A 25,902-nucleotide genomic window follows, 5' to 3' on the forward strand; every position below is an offset into this window, starting at 1 on the left:
GCCTATATATACAAGCCTTATGGGTAGTCTTTGCATGAATAATAACAACTAGCCATCTCTACTTTGATATCCTACATTCTTTGAGTTTGATTAGTGTTTCTCATTAAGCTTATGGGTACTCTTTGCATGAATAATAACAAGTAGCCATCTCTACTTTGATATCCTACATTCTTTGAGTTTGATTAGTGTTTCTCATTAAGCATGCCATAATCATAAATGGAGCTTGGAATTATCCACCATAGAGCCTTTCACTCATGAAGGGCCTACCCTTCAAGCGGTTTGCACATTGCATGGAGATGATGGGGTAGGGTGAAGCCATAAGATTGCTTCACAGTTTACAAATTGTACATACACGAGCCACTTGTGCCACATTGACCTTCAAGGTGGAGATTGTTAGGGTTCAGGCCAATTGGCCGTACACCCCACACTAATTTTCAGTCTACTGAAATGAATCTTCTCTCTCTAGAATTGGCCATTATAGTGAGAGAAAATAAAAAAGTAGAAGGGACAAATATGTACAACGGGTAGAGGAATGTGTTCATGAACTAGAGAGTTCCAAAATTTGAATGCATTTTTTATAACTTCCAATAGAATTTGATAAAGATTGGATCGAGATTTTAAGGGGCAGAGACTGGATATTGCGAGTCAAAACGAGTCCAAAAGGGATCTTGAAAGCCTCCAAAAGTGGGTAGTATGGCTAACCAAAGGGTGGGAAAGGGAGCCAAGGTGTTATTTTCCACACTTGCCAACCTAAATTTATGTGGAGATAAGGGATGTGGTCCAGAAGCCTCCCATGCAAAAAAGACGGTAAGAGGAGTAGTTCTATAAAATATAAACCTGCTTTTACAAGACATAGGCCAAGTATTTGTTAAATAGGTAAAAAAAGAAGGCGTTTTTGGAAAAATAGCTCACCTACCTTATTGGAAACGGCAAGATGAACAACTTTTTAGATCAAAGTTTTCTCATTTGAGGAATGCAAAAAGGAGTTTTCTTCATTTTTCTGTAGGACTGCATTGAAGAGAGCAAGGGACTTCTATCTTCCTGGCTCTTCAAACTCCAAGCAAAATCCCCAGCCAAAAGAAAGCTCTCCATGCTCTTCTCAAGGCTCATCATCTTCTCTTGCTCTCTCTCCCCCATACAAGTCTCCATAGCTATAACTTCTCAAGCTTTTACATAATTAAATATATGGGTTACTACTTCTTAATGCTTACATATCTTCTTTTCCACTTGATTTTTGTTGGAATTGGGGTTACAGGGAAACATACACAGCTTGGAGAAGGTGAAGAAGCTCAAGGCACACAACAGAGAGTATATTGTTTACTGCATAATGGAAAGATAAGTTAGCCTTAGAATGATGGGAATCTATACAATGCACGAGGGGAAACCTCCTAGTAAGAAAAAATGCCCCAAGTGTGTTCATACACATCAATATCTCATATATAGTAACAAATCTCCCTTGGGAATTCTTAGCCCTTTCCACATCACGTACATCTACATGAGTAATAGGCTAACCCATAGCATTTTAGAAACCCCCGTAGGCTATACATTTGCCTCATTGGAAATTTACGATCAAGTTTCCACCATTAAAAAGAGGAAACAAATTGTCATAAATGTCTATGAGCTTACATTATTGTCTCTGGTACAGATAACAAAGGCTGAATAGAATCTTCCACAAACACAACATCTTGTGAAACAAAGATACATTTTGTTTGTAGATGGTATAACTAGTTACCTTTGCTTTCAATATTGTGGACCAACAAAAATGCATTTAACATCCTTAATATCCAATTTTTGGCACTGCGTTTGTGGCACCAAAGCATAAGCTAAACAACCAAAAATGCGTATGTGATCAATAGATGCATTCTTATCATGCCATGCTTCATAAGGAGTCAGGGTGCAAAGCTTTCATAGGACACCTATTACGTACGTAAGTAGCACACACGATAGCCTCAAGCCTAAACGAATGTGGCAAAGCTTGACTCTTGACCATACTTTGTGCCATCTCCATAAGCGACACATGAGACATATAGTCCCCCCCTTGATCTAAACGGAGGCTGCCCATAGTACATTTAGAGACATTTTTAGCCATAGCCAAAAATTGTTTGAAGCACATAAAAACTTTGGACTTAGCTTTCAGTAGATAACACATGCATGCGTGGAGTAATCACCAATAAAAGTCACGAAGTATAGGTAATTGCCTAAGGATGGAGTTTGCATGTAGCCCTTACATAACCATCATTTGGAAACTTCGAACGCTGCATTTTACCCAAAATACAGCCTTCACAAACATGCTTTGAACGTGCTTCAAGAGGCAGCAAAGAAGCCGCCATATCAAATTTCTACAAACATAGCAAACTGGCAAAATTCAAATGCCCAAAATGTGCATGCCAAAGTTTTGCATCTAATACAGTCTTTGACAATTGCATTTGCAAAATTTTTCCCACAATTATCATACAAAGTGAGCTTATGCAGCCAGATGCAACAATTTCATCGGGCCAAAACTAAGATCATGAACTGTACATATATCATCCACAAATTTGACAACAAGATCAAGTCTAGCAAGTGTGGATACAGACAAAAGGTTTTTCTTGATCCTAGGGACATAAAGTGCATCAACAAGTGTGAAAGAATTTCCATTCGCATCAGTCAGCACAATCTTTCCAACTCCCTTGACTAGATAAGAGGTATTGTTGACACAAGAGACCGTCTTCACATGAGGGACACACTTGAGAGAGGTAAACAAGTGACGATGTGAAGTAATGTGCTTTGAAGCACCACTATCAAAGTACCACACATGTGAATCTGTAGTAACTGACATGCATGCATCATGGACAGAAGGTTCATAAGTGCACTCTGCATCTACATTAGCATCGAATCTCCTTTCATCAAAGATTCTACAATACTTGCACTTGTAGTGGAACCATTCTCTTTCTTCTACCTTCAATTTAGGACACTACTTTATCAAGTGATCATTAGCCTTGCGATAATGGCAACACATCTTCTTTTTTGCCTTTTTCATCAAAATTCCCAAACAAGGTGTTGCCATCAGAAGCATTAGAAACAAGTCATCTGCTACTCAGCAAAGAACCATGAGAAGTAGCTATATGGTTGTTATCACCTTTTCTTTGAAACCCAGTTCAACTGTATGTTGTTTAGCCATGTTCTTTCTTGAAAGTGACTCTTGCAATAGCAATGTGCATAATGCATCAAACTTGACATCTTGAGGGCTTCCTTGGGTCATAAGTCACCAAATACTAGCAAAATCTTAGTAAGAATTTAATAATGCATCAAGAACAATCTACCCGAGTGAACTATCAAAAGTGACTTCGCCTGTAGCAATGAGTTGTTCATTAATTGTTACAAGTTTGAGCACCCTCCTATTGTATGTGGTTAGCATAAAATTGGGATAGCTGGCATGTAATGGTTAATAACGGTGCTATCTTTTTATTTTTACTAACAATAAGATTGATGTTGTGTAAATTGGAATTGTGGAAATCAAGGAGAAAGCACCAAATAATCTCTCTTGGCCATTTTTATTTGCATGTAGGCTGCTCAATCTCCTATCCCTAGTGGAAGGGATGTTACGAGTTTGGGCACTCTCCTGTTGTATGTGGTTAGCATTACAATTCGGATAGCTGACATGTAATGGTTAATTACGGTGCTGTCATTTTATTTTTACTAGCAGTGAGATTGATGCTATGTAGATGGGAATTCTATGAATTGAGGAGAAGGCATTAAATAATCTCTCTCGATCATTTTTATTTCTACAATGTTTTAGTTATTCCTCCACTAAAGTTTCATTGTATATATCTAGAGAGAATTCACCCTATAAAGGGTCATGCAAGAAGTGATAGACACCACTCATGGACTAAAGTGTCAAGAGAGGCCTCAAATACTTGGGTTACATAATAAAATTAGATACGTAACTTCATCAAGAGGTGCTGTGGAGTTTGGGAGCTAGAATTTTAGCCAATTGTGTGCAAGACTCTTCTCTCTTATGCAAAGTGTATGTGCAAAAATCATGTCTACATCTCCTCTCTTACATGCTTTCACTATCCAGGCTATTCTGTGTGTGTGTGTGTGTGTGTGTGTGTGTGTGTGTGTGTGTGTGCGCGCGCGCGCGCACTTGGTGTTCTTGTTTAGATTGTATGTACTTGGGTTTTGAGAGAGATGGTGAAACGTTGATGGTTATGTGTGAGGAAAATTGAAGGGTTCTAGCTTTCATTCTCCCAAAATTCCCCAAATTAATATCTTTGATACTAGCAAGAAAAGTGTCCATGTCATGATGTCATCTATGCAATTTTAGCCTCATTGTGACTTGCATAAAGACCATCTAGAATATCCCAAGCCTATTTTATTGATTTAGCTGAGCAAATGTGAGGAGTAATAGTGTGCCTCACAAATAATGCAATCACTGCATGAGCATGTGCATCTCTAACATCCCAACGAGACTACTCGAAAAAACAAGCCACCAAAACCTGCAACATCCTCAAGAGAGCATGTATCCAAAGAAGACGGACATACATCAATGCCCTGCACAACATTTCAAACGCCCTTTGACACAAGAACATGTGTCATCATGTAAGCCCACATTGTATAGTTGTCCCCATCCAATGTATCCTTAGCAGCAAACATCTTGAAAACATCTTGTTGTTGTCAGCCATGGCGAGTGACTACACCTGATGCAAAAATTGCCTGGAAAAAGGAAAAACAAAGTAGGACCAACACGTGCTATATAGCAAAACCCAAAGAAGACTATTAGGAACCTGTTTTGCAAAAAAATGCACTCGCAAAATATCTGCACAAAAGGATAAAATTGCATGTGCAGTATTGCCTATAGTGAAAACAGAGGCTAAAAATGAGTGCGAATTAAAATTTTGAGCAAACTAAGCTCTTCGAGCTTATCCAAAGTATTTGTTGACCTGATGAAACTCACCAAAGCTCACCCAAATCAGAGAAAATGAGCACGCGGGTGCTAGCGGTGCTGGCGACTATGCCCTGGAGGATGCAATCTGCTTTGATACTAATTGTTGGAATTAGGGTTCCATGGAAACACACATAGCTTGGAGGAGATGAAGAAGCTCATGACACAGAACTGAGAGTATATTTCTTAGTGCACAATGGAAAGATAAGTTAGCCCTAGAATGATGGACATATATACAATGCACGGGGGGAGAAACCTCCTACTGAGGAAAAGAATGCCCGGGCGGTACTAAATTCACACACATTACTACCTCAAATATGGTAACAACTCTTGCTTAACCCCTATAGATCCTATCATCCACGAGGTGTTTAGGGTCTTGGGATTGAGTTCAACGAGGTGTTTTAAGTGAAAAGGCTAATCGCAATATTTGCTGCATTTTAGAGCTTTCATCTCTTTAATTTGTGTAATTAAAAGTGCGATTAGCATGCTGTATTGATCAAAAGCTCTTCTGAAGGAGAAGAATTAATTACTACAAAGTCCTTTCGGAGGGGGGGTCAGATCCAAAAAGTATGGCCCTCAACTACTCTCTCTCTCTCTCTCTCTCTCTCTCTCTCTCACACACACACACACACACACACACACACACAGTTTCGACACATGTATATGATGTGTGATCGAGTTTAAGTTAATGCTTTCTTTGCAATTGTCACGCTCAAATATGCTCAATGTTACACAATTAATTGATTACTGTAGTTAATCTGTAATTTCTACTACACTTTAATTCCAATTCTTTGACATGCACTCATACTAATGGCATGCTAATTACAATGTTAATTGCTCGATGGAAATTGACTAGAGTGTGAACACAAAATGAGCTTGATTGCTTGGTGAAAATGAGCACAAAAGGGGTGCTTAAATAGTACAAAGGAACATTACATTTCCATTTCCAATTTACTCATGCCTAGTTTTTTTTTCCCTCTAATCTAGAAAGAGAAAATCATGTTTTTAGGCGTCACAATTTGTTCTTATTCCTTATAACATTGTAGAATGTTCAATAATGAATTCCAATAATTAAACTTTGATGGGACTCTTCCCAAAATACAATTTTGGTAACACTCTGATGGGGGGAAGAGTGTCTTCACCTCGCTTGTGCTTAGGGGTCCCACTTTATAATCATGTAAATACACCACATGAGTTCAACACTAGGGTTCTTTATTTTTGAAAAATTAAGGAATTTAATAGAGATACACTACCTGGAAAAGAGGGATTTTTTAATACCCTATGAATTCACATTATATAGGGGGTTCCTAATAGTGGACCCCTCCAACCCTTATGTTTCCTTTTCGCTAAACATTGCATCAAAAACTATATTTGCAACTATACTTGCCTTGTAATCAGGGGTTTCAATTCGCACAACATATACCCTTCTCTCCACCTCTTTGGCTGGTAGACGCCGGGGAACTACCCCCACTTAGAGCGGATCCACACGTTGTAGTGGCACCCCTGCCGGCTCTACCCAATCTCACTCCAGCATTGAATACTACGTGGAGATAGCTGAGCATTCGCACGTGTTGTGATGCTTGCCACGTGTCTGGTGTTGATCATTTATAGAACATCTACATCCAATGCTCGGGCACCAGAGGACCTCCATGAAAGAACAAGTTGAGTTTAAAATTGCTCGCCATCCCGCGTTGAGAGGTATTCAACTTGTGTTAGGTGACCCACACGCTCAGGTTTAATACGCCGCCAGTTAGTGATGCCATGGAGTGCCAACTCTACCGTTTGCGACAGAGTGGAGCTTAGTCAATCTTCGTTCGAGACTGCCCCTTAAATAAGCTGCGTGCGAATCTCTCACCCCCTACCAACAACTCCAACCCATGCGAAACGGCGGGCCCTAGTTGCTATCAGCTCTACCCTTACCACCACTCTCAATTTCGCCAAAATTGGGAAGGCAAGTCTCTACCCCCACCTTCCAAAGCAAGAGGAGAACGAGTTGGTGAACCTACAAAACTCACGAATAGGTCGAAGGGGATTAAGTTGATGCAATGGTGCAAAATTATGTTCGTGTTAAGATATGCATCTCCCTTTTTTGGCTCCACCAAAAAGGGTCGCCAAGATTCCCAAATAGGCTAGCATCATTGTGAAAATAAGGCGTCTATTAAAGATCCTTATGGTAGCTATGGTGTGTAAACACCCATATTATCCTGTTGTGCTTGATAGGAAAGTTCTCTACCAATTTAACAGTTAGGTGGTGGTGACGTGAGGCATAGTTATATGGAACTCTAATAGCTAACTATGCCTCCATCACGGTCACACGAGAGGATGCAATAGGCATAATATAACTTTGCATTCATCACGGTCAGATGAGAGGATGAAATTGGCATAGTATAGCTATGCATGTTTGTAACTATACCCATTTTGGCAAAATTGCCAAAAAAAAAGCTGCAATGACTTACAAAACAGTTGCAACGTTCGCGACGACTGTGGCGACATGCATGAATCCCAATCTGTATAACTCCTGAACAAGTCTCCACTACCTGCATACTAAGCTCCCTTTCTGCTTAGCCAACCATAAGGTGTCGATTTCAAGCAGTCTGTAACCTCCAATTGGCGGCCAGTCTTTGTAGACATGCGATTATGTGACCATGGAGAAGGCAAGACTCAAGCTGCTTACACACCGTCTTTCCATGCCATGGCATGCGGACATGGAAGCAAGCCGACACACATTCAATAAGGGCAACGGACAATAAGTTGGGCTATCACTACCCCCTACCCAAGCTTGGGCGAGGGTTGAGCACTTGCCAGGGGACACAAAATTTGATGACGAACCAAGAGGCTATAAGAGAGTTCTGAAGTAATGCATGCCCCTTTTTAATCAAATCTTAGTGGTGTGTGACACTTATTTTTAAAAGATGACGGGCAAGCATAGGTTTGGTGTGTATCCAGCCTTAGGGTAGAGGCGTAGTTTGCCTAAATTATCCATGTAGGGACGTCGTGTGACCAGGCCGTGAGCACCTTAAATTAGCCAATGGGATTCGGGAGCCCGGAGCAGTTTGGGAATTTCGACCGGCGATTGCCGGTGGCCTCTGAGGGGACGGCTGGGCGGCGCACACCGAGAGGCGCCCACCATTGTTGAAAAGAAACGGTTTCCAACTTCCAAGACTTGAGGCAGGAAGCGTGGGAAACTGGAAACGTTACCGGTCTTTGTCCGGGCACTCACACACGCAAACAGGTACCTCACCTGGAAGAGGGAGGATGGCTAGAGAGAGGATGGACCTCTCTCCATAGCCGAAGCTCGCTTCAAGCTTGGCCTTTCCTCCCTCCTTTTCGCTTCCGTGTATGGAGCCCTCCCCCGTCGCTGCGTCGAGCCCCCGCGTCTATGTGCCCATCACCCACCCCGATTCTCCAACCTTCGCTGTTCTGCAGCTAGTTGGCTACTCCGATCCTTCTCCTCCAAACCTTCAGCACGCGATGCCGGTAGTTCGGACTTCTCCATCCTCGAATTGGCTCTCGAGGACAGCGGGGGATTCTAGCGTTGAAAGCCCAATTATCCTTACTGGAGCTGCAATGGAAGCTTCAAAAGCAGGCATGGTAGAGGCTGCGGCAGAAGGCGATAATCAGTCGGCAATGCCAGATAACATCAGCCCAGAATGCTCCTCTGCTGAGAACCCGAGCCCTCAGGGTTCCTCCACAGGTAAATTTCTTTGCTGTGATAGCCCTAGCCCTAGAGGTTCCTGCGTAGATAGCAGCACGTGTAGCAGTTCCTACAAAGGGCTTGACAAGAAGGCTGTTTGTATCAAGCCCTCGTTAATGAAGAAGTCAGGGTCTGTGGGGGTAAGTACAGGGAGCATGGGAGTCAAGAAGTGCAGCAAAGTTGTTCCTGCGGGGGTCACTATTTGCGTTTCTCATACAGAGAAGGAGACTATTGTGCACACAGACAGCTCAAATTTTCGCGAGATTGTGCACCAGCTTACAGGTGCATCCGGGAATGAGGGTGATTTGCTGCCTGTGACAATACCCTCTCGTACTCGAGGAAATGTAGATGATGCTGCCGGGTGCTTAAGCAAACATGATGTTACAAACAGAGGGCATGATCTTGGGCCTCGCAGGTCGATGCCCACAAAGCTCTTCGAAAGGAGGAGGTCAAGCAAGACCCTTGAAAGGATTTCGACTGGCTGTAGGGACTTACCTCCGCTGGTGCCTAGCCCCATTACACCATTGGCATCTGATTTTGAGAAAATCTGTCTCCCAGGGACACCCATAGTGAGCCCTGCAAGTGGGCAGCAGGAACGTAATAATGTACAGACACCGCCATCGTCAGCTCTACATCAGATTGGAAATGTACATTTGAATTCTAACCATAATCAGTCAGGGATGTATATGCATGCAAACTTGAATCGGTCTCACTCCCTTCCTGAAAGCCCCCACTCTGCTTTCGGTGCGCCGCAATACGGGGCACTCACGTCTTGCAGTCGCCAGCAAGAACCAAGCATTGAGGATTTTGTGATCGCAGAGAAGGGTTTTTTCTTGCATCCACAAAAGCCAAGAGTCAGCGTACCAGCCCTTCTTCCTCTCTTCCCGGAATCTCCCAGAGGTCAGTGAGCCTTACTCGTGCAATTATAGGCAGACATACAGGCCAAGCCGTAGTGAAATTATAAATGGCATTGGGCTTCAGTTATTTTGTACATGCAGTGACGGAATTCGGTCAGTTAATTGTGTTGTCTGCCTATGCCAGTTCGGTAATAGTGCTGCCTTTTTGACCGCCTGAAGAGTCAATTTTGTGAGCTCCACAGGAGACCACATCGGCTTTATCTTTGTATGGAAGCACAGACTCTTTCTTTTCTTGTCCTTCAATGTTGATGCTCTGAAGCTTGATTCTAACGTGTGCATCAACCAAAATAAATTCACATCATTTTTGGCTCCCTAATTTGAAGAGGAAACTTCAGGTAGAAATTGAGGATGACAGGGGTATAAAGTTTAAAAAGTACTCACTTCTAAGAAATGTGAATTGGACACGATTGAATTTGACTTACTAGAGCAAATTGTTGTCGAGTTGCATGTGTGCTAAGTCAATTTCGAACTCCTGCAGAATTTTCCTTGTTTGCCAAAAGCCATCTCTGAAATGCTTTTGAGTGTGTTTCAGATATGTTGGTGCCCTTCTAGCTGGAGAGTTTTTTTTATTAGATTGATTGTGTAGCTTGGCTTCACTAGTTTTCTAGCAAATGATTGTCACTTTGGGCATGGTTAATTCTTGATTTAGCCTTGTAATCATGCATGTTTGTAAAGCAGAGTTCTGGGCTTTTCCCGGATGAGCATGCGGGTTGTGCAGAGAGAGAGAGAGAGAGAGAGAGAGGGTTTCTAGAAGCTGTGGCATGTCAAACAGTCTGCTGTGCCCATCGTGCCAAGTTCCCCCCTTTCGCTTGGAATCATCTTCTCTCTTCCGGGCCCCTATTGCTGCTGTGCTGCTATGCTTGTTCTTGCCTGATCTTCTGTAGTGCTCAGGCAAGCGGCCCCTCCCCAAAACCGCAAGCCAAACCAAAAATTGTAGTGTCCTGTGTGTTTGCTCTTTTTGTTTGCTTTTGTTTTATCCAGAGATGTTTACTTCTGTGTTGGCTGGTTTCTGCCTGTTTCTTGTTTTGTTTACCTGTGCTTGGTATCTCTTGTGTGTCTTGCTTGGTTGCATGTGAGTGTCTACTTTTGCTTGTGGTGGAATAGATTCATTGTTGGATTTGCTTGCTCGATTTATAAGATCAACATTTAAATTATGCTTGAGTTGATAGCTTGAGTGTGCAGAGAAATAGTGGTTTAGGCTTTTATCCCAGTTAAGGTGAATAGTGGCATATGCGCGTTCACGTGTGTTTCACACAACAGGTGGACAAGAGATAATGTTAAGCTTTCTCTAATTGCAATTGTGAATTGGTGTTAGCCTGTTGGCAAGCCTTGGGTGAGGGGGTCAAAGGCAGAGCCCTTCTGCCATGTCATTGGCATATGTGTTTTGGTGGACTTGTGTGACAGAGGCCTGATAGAAACCTTGAGAGTGATCTAGACACTGCTCACCCTTTGTTCTAACCTACTGTTGTTTGCAAACCATACCACAATGAACCAGGGCTAGAAAAATATTTCTTTCCTAACAGAAAAAAATAAGGTCAAACTTGAAATTCTCCCGGTTTTTAGGTCAAAATTTGAAGCTTCTGCCAGTAATTACAGTAAAACTTGTGAAAATTTCCCGGTTTTCTTAAAGGCAAGCTCAAAATCTAACCAGGATTTTGGGATTTCAGCCTGTTAAAATACACTAGACCCCAGTTTTTTTCTAACTCTGGAACATGTAAAACAATGCTCACCGAGAGAAGTCGAATATAAATTTTCCAAGGAATTTGTCCACATTTTACACCAAGTGTAAAAGGTCATCTTTAAAGTTGAACTTCGTCACATGTGTACGAGACAGAGAGGCTGGTTACATTTTCTACCAGGGGTAGAAAAATACAATTTTCCTAACCGATCAAAATAAGGGGAAACTTGAAATTCTCCCGGTCTTTAGGTCAAAATTTGAAGCTTTTGCCGGTAATTATACTAAAACTTATGCAAATTTGCCGGTTTTCTTAAAGGCAAGCTCAAAATCTAACCGGGAGTTTAGAATTTCAGCCGGTTAAAATACACTAGACCCCGGGTTTTTTATAACACTGTTTTCTTCTTTCCTCCAAGCTGGCGTCAGGATTGATGTTCCACAACGTTGTGGAACATCAAGCTTTTCTTCTTTCCTCCAAGTTCACGTCAGGAGAGCAAGATTCTCTTACATGACATTTATGTGTACACTAACTGTACATCAATTTGTGCGAGAAACAAGCTGATTTGGCTATTATTGAGGTGTGAGATGTTGTGAACTGACGGATTGGTCGACGTTTTGTGCAAGTCTTCACAAATATTTGTCTGTTGTAATTAAGTGCAAGATTTTGGCTGAAACTAAACTAATAGAGCATGTAATTGGAATTGATGGATGCCTTTTTTATGGTAATATTGTATCTTATCATGTTTGGTAGAAACTACCAGTCTCAAATGTGGAAAAGCTTTGATCTCAGCGTTACATCCTATGCCATACAAGGATTTGCTAGTGTTTTGCCAAGAATGCCGAGGAGCAGGCAAAGGCTATAGTAGAGCAACAAGAGGAATGACAAAGGAAATGTAGGAGATGCAACTAAAAAAATTGGTAATTGCAAAATCAAATTAACGAAATTGACAATGCTGAGGCTCAGCAGAGGAGGAAGAAAAAATTTTGTTGGGCATCTATGGCCCTCATACATTGAAATCCAAACATTTGGTTAGGGGCTTCCACCAAATGTGCGAAGTCAATAACCAATCCGATACTATCAAAGTAGCGCATGTATTGCCTTAGGAGCTCAAAAAATTGTGCAATGTTGTGGTTGACATGAACAACAAAGGAGAAATTTCCTATTTATGGTTGTGGTGAAACTAGCAAAATATGGTGGATACAACTCTTTATTATATTTAGCTATATCTTTACAATGCTTGAACATAAAACTTAATTAGGTTTGCTTGCTTGGACATTTCATCACTCATTAGGTGACATTGTGTTCCATCCGCAAGGGGCACTTGTTGAATTCACATTTGGACTCTGCTTATGAAATCTACAAAGCAATGTTTGCAAAAACATGGGATTTAGTGTATTTTTTACTAGCTAAGATTGCAAAATCCCATCTAGAATCCAAGCTTGCCTTGAAAAAAACGAGAAAATTTGACGAGTTCTAGTGTAAATATTGGCAAATGCTTGAAATTGTGACCCAAAAACCAAGAGAGGTGCCCTTACTTTCTTCGGTTAGGAAAAATGATTTTGGCAAACCCTGCTACAAAGTTGAATTGCTACATACACGTAATCCTCAAAAAATCAATTTTCTAGACACGGTAAAAAATACAAATATTTCCAACTTTGTTGACTAATACACAAGCTAGTTTTAGTAAGTGAGACCGATGTTGGTCCCCCATAGACCTGCTAGAGGCATTTTTGGATGCAAGCTTGAAAAGAATGAGGCAGGACTTCCATTGTTTTTTTTGCTACTTTTGAGTTTTTTTTAATGCAATCTATGGCCTAAGGTTGGGGCAATGAAACCTAAGATTGAATTCATCATCGGATTTGTTTGCTCAATTTATCAACTTAACATCTAAATGATGCTTTAGCTCATAGATTGTGTTTGCAGAAAAAATTGATAGTAGTGGACAAGGCTTCCATCGTAGTTAGGCTCAATATCGGCATATGCATGTACGCACATTCCCTAGGTAGCGTGTGTTAAGAAATGCATGTACGCACATTCCCTAGGTAGCGTGTGTTAAGAATATGCATGTACGCACATTCCCTAGGTAGCGTGTGTTAAGAAATGCAGGAACTTAGCCCCTGGAGCCAAATTGAGTGTGCAGTCACCACCATAATATACATCGAATCAAAGTTGATGCCTTGAATGTTGTCTACCCTTTGATCTAGCCTTTTATTGCTTGCTTGCAAAACCAAACCACATGCAAAAATATCTAAACTAACATAATATGGCGAAAGGGGGAGCCCTTTACACGTGTCAAAATCTGCAACATGATGGCTAAACTCCAAAACTTAGAGAAGCCCTTGTGCACGAGAGAGAGAGAGAGAGAGAGAGAGAGAGAGAGAAGCAGCGGCCAGCCGTACCAGTGTTTCAAAACAATGCTCACGAAGACCATTTTGAGGAAATGGAGAAGTCAAACACAATTTTTTTACACTATAATGTGAAAGTTGTCGTTAATTTAAGTTGAACTTAGCATAGGCGAGCCGACAAAAGACTAGCCCATCACCGTTAACATTTTGACGGGCATTTTACCCATTTTTGGGTATTTGCATGTTTCCAAGCGGATGTGTGAGTTGCCCTTTGCAAAATACACTAAATGACCAAAATTTCATAATATCTTGAAAACTTTAACCCTGCTCACCAATGGCTATCAGAAAAAAAAAATCATGTCCAAAAATGGTCAAATGTAGAATTGCCTTCCTCTATCTTCGAAGGTTTTAGGGATTGAAACCCTTGTGTAAAGCCGGAGTGACCATAGAAGCAAGCGTCCGTCGGCCGGCTGAGGTGTGAAATCAAAAGTCGAGGGAGGCCAATAAGCTGACCTGGCGGGAGAAAGAGGGAGGAGAGGAGGAGGAGGAGGAGGATGTCGAGGCCGCTACGGCGAGAGCTGCTCCCACGGAGAAGGGGAAGGAGGGGTAGCGCGGGTAGCGCTGGTGGGCATCATGATCCTCGTCATCGAGAGGGGGCTTGTAGTAGGAACGCGATGTGGGCGGATAACGGCCCCAGAAGCGCATTACCACCGCCGCTGTCTTGCCTGCCACCGAACCGATGCTCATATGGTTGTGTGTGTGTGTGTGTGTGTGTGTGTGTGTGTGTGTGTGTGTGTTTGTTTTTTTGTTGAGGGGAGAGAGAGAGAGAGAGAGAGAGAGAGAGAGAGAGGAGATGCTGAAGAAGAAGAAGCAGCAAACAGGTAGGCGGGCGCTTGTATGAGACAGAGAGAGGCCAGCCATAAAAGGGCTCGATGGAGGCGTGTTGGTTGGCAACACGTTTTGACATGGTCTTCTATGAACTATTCAAATTTCAACTCACCTTTTGAAACCAGCTTCCAACTTCCAAGTTCTACAACCCTCAACTTTCAAGTATCCATCTTGCATTGTATCACATGATAACTTCTGTCAATGTCATATATTATGTACATCTAGGGTGGTAGTCACACCACACATTGTTATTTATAATCCTCAAAGATAACTATGCCCGATGGCAGCGTGCAACAAACTTTGTAGGCATAGTAGAACTATGTGCAACCTTTTGCAACTAGTTGCCATAGTAACTTGACCAATTTAATACTGACTGTGCTGACATGCTTTTCTTTTGGAAATGTCTGCAACGCTTCCCATTGAGAATAAACCCCTATGACCCCACTACATGAGTTGTGCGCACACTCTTGCTCTCTTTTGTGTATGCACTTCTACGCTCTCTCTCTCTCTCTCTCTCTCTCTCTCTCTCTCTCTCTCTCTCTCTCTGTGTGTGTGTGTGTGTGTGTGTGTGTGTGTGTGCGCGCGCGCGCATAAAAGCTTACATCGATGCTCGCTGGGCCATATATCCCACGTCTGTTTGTAAGCTACTTATAGCGCTTTATGGGATGAAGCAAGCACCTAGAACTTGGTAACAAAGGATTGTATCATATTTGGTTACCATTGGTTTTCATATGGTTGATGGGAATCACTCACTATACGTGTGGGATAGTAAGGACAAATAACAATGAGGTGCACTACTAATTCATCAGAGACAATGTCTTGGCAGATAGCATCGGCCTTAGTTATGCAAGAAATGGATGAGCATAATGTATATATCTTCATGAAGGCATTTGGAGCTTAGAAGCTATGGTAATTTTGAGAAAGATCCGAGCATCAGAGATGGCATTGCGATTAAGGGGGAGTGTTGAAAAATCAAGCCTAAGAGATGCTTTTCTTAGATGAGCCTACTCACTTTCTCCACTTCCCGTGAGCTTTGGCGAGCGTCAGCATGTCGATTCGGGCTCATTTCGGCCTCCATTTCCACTACAGGTAGTGTTGTGCATACATTTTGTCATTTTGTGAAAAATGTATTTCAATGCCATTTTTTGCATAACAGGTCCCTCACAATCTTCCACGGTTTGTGCTATATAGCACATGTTGTTCCCACTTTGTTTCTCCTCTTTTCGAGCAGTTTTCACAATAGGTGCAGCATTTGCCATGGCTGACAACAACACAAATGTGTTCAAGATGTTCGCTGTTGAGGATAGATGAACGGGGACAATTACCCTATATGAGCTTATATGATGCAACATGTCCTTGTGTCAAAAGGTGTCTGGAATATTGTGCATGGCATTGATGTACGTCCTGGTTCAAGGGATGTAGACAATGTTGAGGATGTTGCAAGTTTTGGTGGCAAGATTGCTGCTGCCAGAGCTGTTTTGCCTATGGCTGAGCAAGCTCGTTGGTATGTAAAGGATACACAATCTCATGCATTGATTGCGTTGTCTTTGAAGCGCACTATTACTCCTCACATTCGTTCAACAAAATCTGCAAAACAGGCTTGGGATATTCTAGCTGGTCTTTATGCAAGTCGCAATGAGGCAAAAATTGCATTGATGTGTAAAGAGCTGGAGTTGAAGATTATGCATGAGGAAGATAATATGGACACTTTCCTTGCTGGTGTCAAGGATATCAATGAGCAACTTATTTTTGCAGGCAAGTCATTTCTGATAGTTCCCTTGTGCAGATTGTTCTTGATGCTTTGCCAGATTCTTACCAGACTTTTGCTAGTACTTGGAGACTTATGATCTCCCAAGGAAATATAGAAGTTGTCAAGATTATGCATTATACACATTGTTGTTGCAAGAGTCACTTTCCAAAAAAAATAGGACTAGACAGCGTGTAGTGAACACGCCTTTATTGCTGCTCAAAGAAAAGGTAGTAACAGCAATGTAGCCACTTCTCATTATTCTTCTACGAGTGGTAAATCATCTGTTCCTAATGCTTCTACTCTGGCAGCAATATGTCTGAGAATTCTAGTGAAAAGAGAAAAAAGAAGATGCGTTGCCATTATTGTAAATCTAATGATCACTTGATCAAGCAATGTCCTAAGTTGAAGGCCAAAGAGGCTAAAGAAAGAGGTTGGTTCCACTACAAATGCAGCTATCATTGAGTCTTCTATGAAAGGAGACAATGATGCTAATGTTAATGCAGAATGTGCTTTTAGTGCAGAGTGCACTTATGATCCTTCTGTACATGATACATGCATGTCAGTTTGCTGCAGATTCACATGTGTGGTATTTTGACAATGGTTCTACAAAGCACGTTACCTCATATCGTGATTTGTTTACCTCCTTGAGTTTGTCCCTCATGGGAATTTAATCACTTGTGCCAACAATGCCTCTTATCCGATTCAGGGAGTTAGAAAGATTGTGCTTACTGCTGCAAATGAAAGTTCTTTCACACTTGTTGATGCATTGTATATACCTCGGATCAAGAAGAACCTTTTGTCTGTAACTGCACTTGCTAGACTTGGTCTTGTAGTCAAATTTTTGGATGACAGATGTACAATACATGATCTCAATTTTGGTGATGAAATTGTTTCATCTTGCATTTTATGTCGTGGGTTGTATAATCTCACTTTGTATGACAAGTGTGAGCAGAATTTCGCAAATGCAGTTGTGGATATTTTATATGCAAAACTTTGGCATGCCCATTTTGGGCATCTAAATTTTGCCAGTTTACTGTGTTTACAAAAATCTGATATGGTTGCTTCTTTGCCGTCTCTGAAGCACATGTCAAACATTTTGTGAAGGCTGTATTTGGGTAAGATGCAGCGTTCAAAGTTTCCAAAGGATGGTTCAGTTAGGGCCACATGCAGGTTGTAGCTTGTGCATAGTGATGTTTGTGGACCCATGCAAACTCCATCCTTGGGCATTACCTTTACTTTGTGACTTCCAGTGATGATTACTCCAGGCATGCATGGGTGTATCCGCTTAAGGCGAAGTCCGAAATGTTTTTGTGCTTCAAGCAAATTTTGGCTATGGCTGAAAATGTCTCAAAATATACTATGGGCACCCTCCATTCCGATCGAGGGGGGGAGTATATGTCTCATGAATTTAATGCATTTCTGGCTAGTCGTGGGATAAAGCACCAATATAAAGTTCCATATACACCTCAGCAAAATGGCGTTGCTAAGAGGAAAAACAGGTCTCTTACAAAAATGGCACGAGGTATGGTCAAAAGTCAAGCTTTACCACATTTGTTTTGGCTTGAGGCTATTATGTGTGCTATTTATGTACTTAACAGGTGTCCTACGAAATCTTTGCAATCTATGACTCCATATGAAGCATGGCATGATAGAAAGCCTTCTATTGAGCACATGCTTGTTTTTGGTTGTTTGGCATATACTTTGGTGCCACAAACGCAACGTAAAAAACTAGATGATAAGGTTGTGAAATGTATTTTTGTTAGTTATAGTGCTGAAAGCAAAGGTTACAGGTTGTATCATCCGCAAACAAAGCGTATTTTGGTTTCATGGGATGTTGTGTTTGTAGAAGATTCTGTTCAGCCCTTAATGTCATGGACTAGAGATAGTAATGTAAGCTCACAGGACATTTATGACACTTTGTCGCCTCTTTTCAATGGTGGAATTTTGAATGTAAATTCCAATGAGGCAAATGTACAGCCTATGGGGGTTTTTGAAAATGTTACAAATCAGCCTATTACTGATGCAGATGTACATGATGTACTTGATGAGGAAAGGGTTGAGAATGAGAATGCTAGAGGTATGCCTAAATGGCTGGTGCATACTTTGCGTGACAGTAAATTGGACACACCTTTGTCTAATTGTACTCGTTCAGATTCTCACCATGCATTTTATGCATCAGATTGTTATGCTTTGGTTGTGTCTAGTTTATGTGATGTTGAGGAACCTCTATCTTTTGATGAAGCACATAGATTCAAAAAATTGGATGGTTCCATGCAATTAGAATATGATGCACTTATAGAAAATGACATACATGGACTTTATGTGATTTGCCTCCTGGCAAAAAGGCCATTGGTACAAAGTGGATTTACAAGTTGAAATGCAAGCCGGATGGTGAGATTGATCGCTATAAGGCTCGACTTGTTGCAAAGGTTTATGCACAACAAAAAGGCATAGATTATGAAGAGACTTTTGCTCCAACTTGTCGTATGAATACTATGCATTTTCTTATGTGCATTGGCATCTCATTTTGGTTGGGATGTACATCAGTCAGGCATTGTTATTGCTTTTTTGAATGGTGACATATTTGAGTAAGTTTATGTAGTGTAGCCTCACGGTTTTGTCAAGAAAGAACAAGAGGATAAAGTGTGCAAATGTAAGAAATATTTGTATGGGTTGAAGCAATCACCTCCTGCTTGGTATGAAAATACTGACTCTCGTTTGGTTAAATGAAGCTTTCGTAACAGTCCAACATAAAGCACATTGTATGTCAAGCATGAGGGTGATGTACTTCTCATTGTCGTTCCCTATGTGGATGATTTGCTGATCATTGGACCAAATGTGAGACATATTGCTGAATTTAAGGCTGATTTAAATGCTACTTTCAAGATGAAAGATTTGGGGCTGTTGCATCATTACTTGGGTATAGAGTTAAAGCAGTGTGATGGCGGTATTGCCTTGTGTCAGACAAGTTACATAGAGACATTGCTATGTAAGTTTGGACTTGAGGATTGCAAACCTATTTCCACTCCCATGGAAACATGTTTGAAATAAATCTTCATGATGTTGGTGATCCTGCCGATGTCACTATTTACCAAAATGTTGTTGGTTGCCTTATTTATGTATGCAACATGAGGCCGGATATTCAATTTGCAGTCTCACAAGTCAACAGATTTATGCATAGCCCAGGGTCTAAGCATTGGCAGGCTGTCAAAAGGATTTTTTTCTACTTGAGTGGCACTTTATATCTTGGCTTGTTTTATCCCAAGGGGGGATCATTGCCACCGAATTTACATGCTTTTTTGAACTCAGATTGGGTTGATTGTTTTGACATGCGAGTGTCAACGAGTTTGTTTCATGCTCAATAGTTTTTATGCATATCATGGTTGAGAAAGAAGCAACCTACTGTGGCAACTTCCAGTTGTGAGACTGAGTATAGGGCAGTCTTCACAGCTATGATTGAGTTTGTATGGCTCAAATGCCTTATGGCTGATTTGGGTGTTCTTGACAAGACACTGCCAACACTATCTACACTGACAGCCAGAGCGCATTGGCAGTTGCGAGGAACCCATTTTTTCATGCTCGCACAAAGCACATAGAGGTGCATTAGTACTATGTCAGGGAGAGACTCTAAGTAGGAGAGATCAGCTTGTCTTATGTGCCGACACAGGACAACCTTGCAGATCTTTCCACAAAGGCATTGTCTCGTGAGAAGTTTGAAGCCTTCCACAAAGCTTTGGGCTTACTCCCCTTTGTGGACTGATCATGTCCTCACAGGGCATGAAACTTTCTTATACTCTATGTGTCAGCTGTCATTCACATTAGGAAAAGTTTGAACTCAAACTTGGGCCTTGTAAGAAATTCCATGTCAGCGTAGAGAGAGAATAGAAAATTCAATTTAGCCCTTTTTCATACATGTTTTCTAAAATCTGGATATCTTATTCATGCAAGGTATGTTTAATAAAAAACCCAAAAAGTATTCCAGTCATGATAACACTTCACTGTGTGCGGTGGCTGAATTTAATGTCGAATATCTCAATCTTCTGTATTTTTGAAAACTAAGCTCTGTTTCCTCGCCTCCTTCTTCCCCCCCATTCCCTCCTGCATTCTCTCATGCGCACGTAATATTCAAATTTCCATTCTTCTATCGCCCCCACCTCCTTCTGCACACAGTTTCAATCATCCATGTGTCAGTCGACACTTGTAGCTTCTCCATGAAAAACTTCTACAAGGAATAGGATAGATGTACATCACATGCACATAGAGCTCTCACGCGAGTATGAACCCCTTTGCAAGAAAAACAAACAGCATACGCTTTTTGAAGCTTTGAAGGAGAACTTAAGATCACAAAGCATGAAAAATGTGGACCTTTGGCTGGACGGAAAAATGTATCCAAAGCATACTCCACTCCACCTTTTAAGGATATTACATCCCTAGTGAACTATGTCGAAGATGGCCACCATGGCTTGTATAGCTACAATAAGCATTTGAAAGCAAGAAATGACGTTGTGCAACAAGAGAGAGATATTGTATACAGCGAGAATGTTCGCTTACACCAAAAAGTCATGCAATGTGCTCAACAGGTTGAAGGCAGCAAGGAGACCATCAAGGAGCTTACACCAACAACTCAGAGAACAAAAAACAGTGCTAGGTCTTCGCCAAAGAGAAAGAAAACTAAGAGACATCGAGGACTTGAAAGTTGGCTCGGGAGGAATCAAGAAAAGAGTGCAATCCATCAAGTGAGTGCATCTATCCTTCTTAGGTTTATATTCATAAACTCTTACATCTCTTACTGCTAACATGCTTGCGTCGATATTTGCTTCACCATGACAAGGAAGTGGAGCGCAGCACAACCACCTCCTCGGCCCATTACGGGCTCATATTGACTCGCAAAAACATAGCTGGGCTCTTGGATGATAAGCGCTATGGTAAGATTGTTGCTAAATAGCTTGACAACCTTTGACAGGAGAACCAACTCTCTGCACGGGGCGTTCAATCAATTTTGGATGAAGCTGGTATATCCAATAAGGGATATACTGCCATTTTCAAGTATGTAGCACCATTTGCAGTGTTGTTCCACTAGAAAAGGGTTTTGCATTATTTGCAATGCTGCTCCACTAGAAAAGGTTTTTGATTCCTAACTCCTCTTACTCAGGTTTGTGCAAAGACACATCAAAAAGTTCCGCATCAAGCACACGCTACTTCCAAACCCTTCCTCTATTCAGAAAACAAGACGAAAAGTCAACGAGGAGGTGCTTCAAAAGCTAGAAAGTCCTTTCCACATTGAATCAATATACAAATCGCCAAAAAGAGAAGAAATGGTCTATGACAATTATAACAATATTTTTTATGATATGATCACGCTGTAGTCATACATTGTGCAGTTGTTCGATGTTACTCATGAAGAGTGAAACGGCGTCCTGAAGTTTGTCATCAAGCTAGATGAGTGCGAGATTGTAAAGGAGACAAAGGTTGAGTGAATCACAATCACACTTATGAATAGAGATCTGGATGCAAGCATTAGACTAGATGATCCTCGAGACTTTAGTGTGAAATTTGAGCACAACATTTTCCTTCTTGCGACGTTCAAGGTGCGTAGAAGTTATGTTTAAGATAATTTATCGTTATGTTTCAGTTGAATGCTTTCAAATATGCATTATAAAAAGTTCAAAATTATCCTTTCAAGTGCCCATTGAGAACTTCGATATATTGAATTGGGTTTTTCATCAAACAAACATACCAAAAACAATAAGTGAACAGAGAAATGAAAAGAAATTGGATGTGGAGGGCATGGGATCCTATAATGTAGAGTGGCACATGGTTGGAGACCTAAAAGCCTTGAAATTCATGTACAATGTTTCCAAAGGAGCAACAAGCAAAAGCCCTTGCTTGTATTGCATGGGAGAGGTTCACAACCTTGACAAACCATTTTGGATAAGAGCTTCGGATAGGCATCTGCACGACCCTAACTTTCAACCCATTTTGGATATCCCACTATCTAGAGTACACATATGCACAATGCATGCACTTTGTAAAATATAGAAAAAATAATGTTTCTCTACATCTGTTTTGCCTGGACCACTCGACCTCTCTCTGCGAAAAATCAAAGGGAAATCTCAGCCTTAGAGACGGCCTTCTCATAAATGGGTTTGCACGGAGGACATGTTAGATAGAGCAAGATGAGAAGAGATCAAAAAATGGTCGCGATGTTCCAAAGAAGCTATCCATTGTTGATGGTGTGAAATCCCGACTCTTCCTTTCAATGCCCACAACTGGACGACAATGCAAAATCCAAAGTGCACAAGAAAGACAAGTATTAAGATATAACAGGTAGAAAAATCAACACAATGCTCTAGTTGACCATACAGACAATGGTGCATCAAGGACTCGCAAAGCAAAGGTATGGAAAACCTTGGATGCAATATTCCAGTTCTGCGAATTGAACTCATGGACTGATGGCAACTATACAAAATTCCAAGAAGCTATGGAGACCTTCCACAAGACATTCAAAGGAAGTGGACAAATCAACATATTACTCAGTACATGGTATAATTGTTTTGATGACATGATAATCTTTTGAATTGCAAATACTCATCCTTATAATTTCTGCATGCTTTGTGTGCAACACATTATCTGTAATCACATGCCTTGGTTTGCAAGGCAATATGAAAGCTTGGGTGTTTGGTCTACACAGGGCATGGAAAAACCCACTACTAAGCTCGTACTGGTTATTTCAATCACACTCGACATGGAGGTGGTGCAGACAAAGCAAACAGCTTAGAGGAGCTAAACCAATGAATGTATTGGAAACTAATGCATATGTCACATTGCAAGGAACAAGTCAAACAAAGTCAAATTGGCCATGCGGTGAGATTAGCAAAAAAACGGCAAAGAAAGGAGATAAGGGAGTTATCATCTGCGGCTAGACAACATGCGGATTGGCGGCTACAAAAAGAGTGCGTGGGAAGGGTTTGAACAACACCGTTGCAAGCTATGACATAACTCTCCGCCATAGCAAGATCCAAACACCAAACTTAATGTATCTAGAAGAATCGATATAATTTCAGCTTTTCATATTGTGAATGATGGTTGCAACAAAATTAAAAATGTGGCAAGACAGTGATACTCTATCATTTCAACTTTTCATAATGTGAATGATGGTTGCAACAAAAAAAGTACATTGCAAGACATTGCTACATAATCAATCTAGCTTTGATGAATAAAATAAATACATTCTATTTATTTATAGTCGTGTGGAAATGATACAAAATATTCTGGCCTCTTGTCCTGTGAATGATGGTTGCAACAAAAAAAGTACATTGCAAGACATTGCTACATAATCAATCTAACTTTGATGAATAAAACAAATACATTCTATTTATTTATAGTCGTCTGGAAATGATACAAAATATTCTAGCCTCTTGTCCTTATCTGAAGGACCCTCTTCCTCGTACCTTGGTCTCTTTGAATGACGTGTTTTGTCATCAGCATCCATCGCAAGCACGTTGAGGTCGAGCAATTGGATCTCCTCAGATGCCTCAACCTGCAGGGCCTCTTCTATAAGTTGCATGATTGGCTGCTTTTGTTTCAACAAATCATGTTTTCCATATTGTGGCAACTGGCGTGGGTCTGTGATTCCACAATCTAAACCATACGCAGCATGTGACAAAAAGTAGCGACACAGGCCATACATGCCAGGCCCTACACCAAAAATTGAGACTGCTGCTTGTTTATCTAGCAACATCACCTTGTCTGTGTTCCATCTAATGGCCGTGCCTCCTAGATATCTTAAGAGTGTCTTCAATACAGAAAAAGGGAATTCAGCCTTGTCCTTGGAGAAGTTGGAATGGAAAGCAGAGGAAGTTTGGAGCGTTCAAATTCTCCAAGTACTGACCAAGGGAGGAATTCTTTCCCAAGTCTCCTTTACCTCGTCCACAGGGACGATGAATGAACCTAATCATCATAGACTACGGGCTACAAGAAATAAAAGCCAAGTGTTGGTATATACACATGAAACTCTCATAAAGGGAAGCAAAAAAATATTTACACATTTTATCTTCTTTGAGTATTGCAGGATTCCATAAGTCGTGTACTCTCGTTTGCAGAGGATGAGGAAGGCATCAATGTTGTTGATGGAGCAATTCTCTCCATCTCTGTGATTCTAACCCTTTCTTGTACCGCCTTGAACTCTGACTCCGTTGGAAGCATCACGGTACATGCGGTTGCATCCTTGTATATCATTGCTTGTGCCTCTATTGATTCGATAAACTCACGCACTGTTACATGAGCATCCATGACAGAATACTTGTCATTGGCAGGGTTGATTATATTGTCATCCTCTTGTAGATTTTGAGCAACTATAGCAAGTCATTAGTCCTCTCTCAAGTCAAACAACTCCATGATGTCATTAAGCATTACATAATGATGATCACCAGGGAGCACATTTGTTGGCAAAGCTCCCTCTAGCAATTGAACACCTTTTGAAACACACAAAGCACCACTTGGTGGTTGCATCAACTTGTCACCAGTGATTGAACAATGACTGCTCTCGGCCTCCTCTACTATGTCCTGGTGATCGTCCAGATTATTGTTCAAAAATAGTATGAACCCAGCATAGTATTCTGCAACTCAACACTTTCGATTATGTACGAGACATCTGATGTCATTCCTGTGAGACTACAGTGGCAACTTGAGGTTGCTCCTATAGAAAATATCTTTCTTTAAACAATCAAAACTGATATTCTTCATATGAACATATCGACAACCCCCAAAGTCAAATGTGTTGTTGATCATCTATTGCTCGTATGTCTGATGAAACCTTGCAAGAAAATATGACGCAAAAGCCAAAACTCTTGCAATGAGAAGGCAGGGTTAAAAATAGGCTTGAATTCCTGCTCCCACTGTTGAAGCCCAATTCTATAGAGAAAATGGTACAGCTTGTCTTTGGGTGCCTCATTAGAGCAAGGCAGCTCCTCCTCTATCTCGATCTGAAAGGAATCCATTTGTGGAGAGAGGTAACAAAACTTGGGTTGTTGGTTAGGGTAAAGGTAGTAAGGCACTGGCTAACACTAGGGGACTGACAGGCCTCCTATATATAAACTCCTCAGGAACTCGACCAGGTCATTACAACCACCCTTATGATTGCATTAGTAATGGTGCAATGAATGCAGCACAAAGATCGAGGCAAGCTCAACCATCCCTATGACACATGTCCTGGTTGAGTGAGTATCGTAGCTATATAAAGCACCTTGACTGCATACTCCAGAACTCGCTCACATCTACACAACGCAGGTATGGAGGACAAGAAGAGAGGAAAGGTGAAGCTTCTCCAAAAGATGATGGCGGAAATGAAGGAGGTCGAGAAAATGCTAGATGAGGCAAAAGCTCTTCGAAAGGAGCTGAAGAAAAAAAACAAAGGTAACCAAAATGAAAAGGCTAAGGAAAATAGCACTACAAAGATCGAGGACAAGAAACCACAAACGATAAAGGAGGAAGAAGAATAATTGTAATGGACCAACAAGATAGTGCATCAATCACCTCTTAGTCTTGTGTAATGGAGTCCTTGAAGATAATGCAAATGTCTTCATATCTTGTTCCTTTGTCTCTGCCTCTTTGTTTCTTTTTTTGGTTACTAATTATGAAAGAAGAGCTTTTTATCAAAATGTGTCGCACCACAATGCGAGTGAGAGGTTTATGTCACATAGCCATTGA

The 25,902-nt window shown here is 41.1% G+C and overlaps 1 protein-coding gene across 1 annotated transcript; it reads left to right on the forward strand.

Moving 5' to 3' along the window:
* Positions 1 to 8,121: 8,121 nt before the first annotated feature.
* On the forward strand, positions 8,122 to 9,843 carry LOC147421689 (uncharacterized). The gene has a single exon (XM_086502707.1). The coding sequence runs from the start codon at positions 8,264 to 8,266 to the stop codon at positions 9,524 to 9,526; it is 1,263 nt and encodes a 420-aa protein (XP_086358833.1). The 5' UTR covers positions 8,122 to 8,263; the 3' UTR covers positions 9,527 to 9,843.
* Positions 9,844 to 25,902: the final 16,059 nt, after the last annotated feature.

Source organism: Adiantum capillus-veneris, chromosome 27, assembly GCF_014529385.1.
Source record: "Adiantum capillus-veneris isolate H3 chromosome 27, ASM1452938v2, whole genome shotgun sequence".
NCBI lineage: Eukaryota > Viridiplantae > Streptophyta > Polypodiopsida > Polypodiales > Pteridaceae > Adiantum > Adiantum capillus-veneris.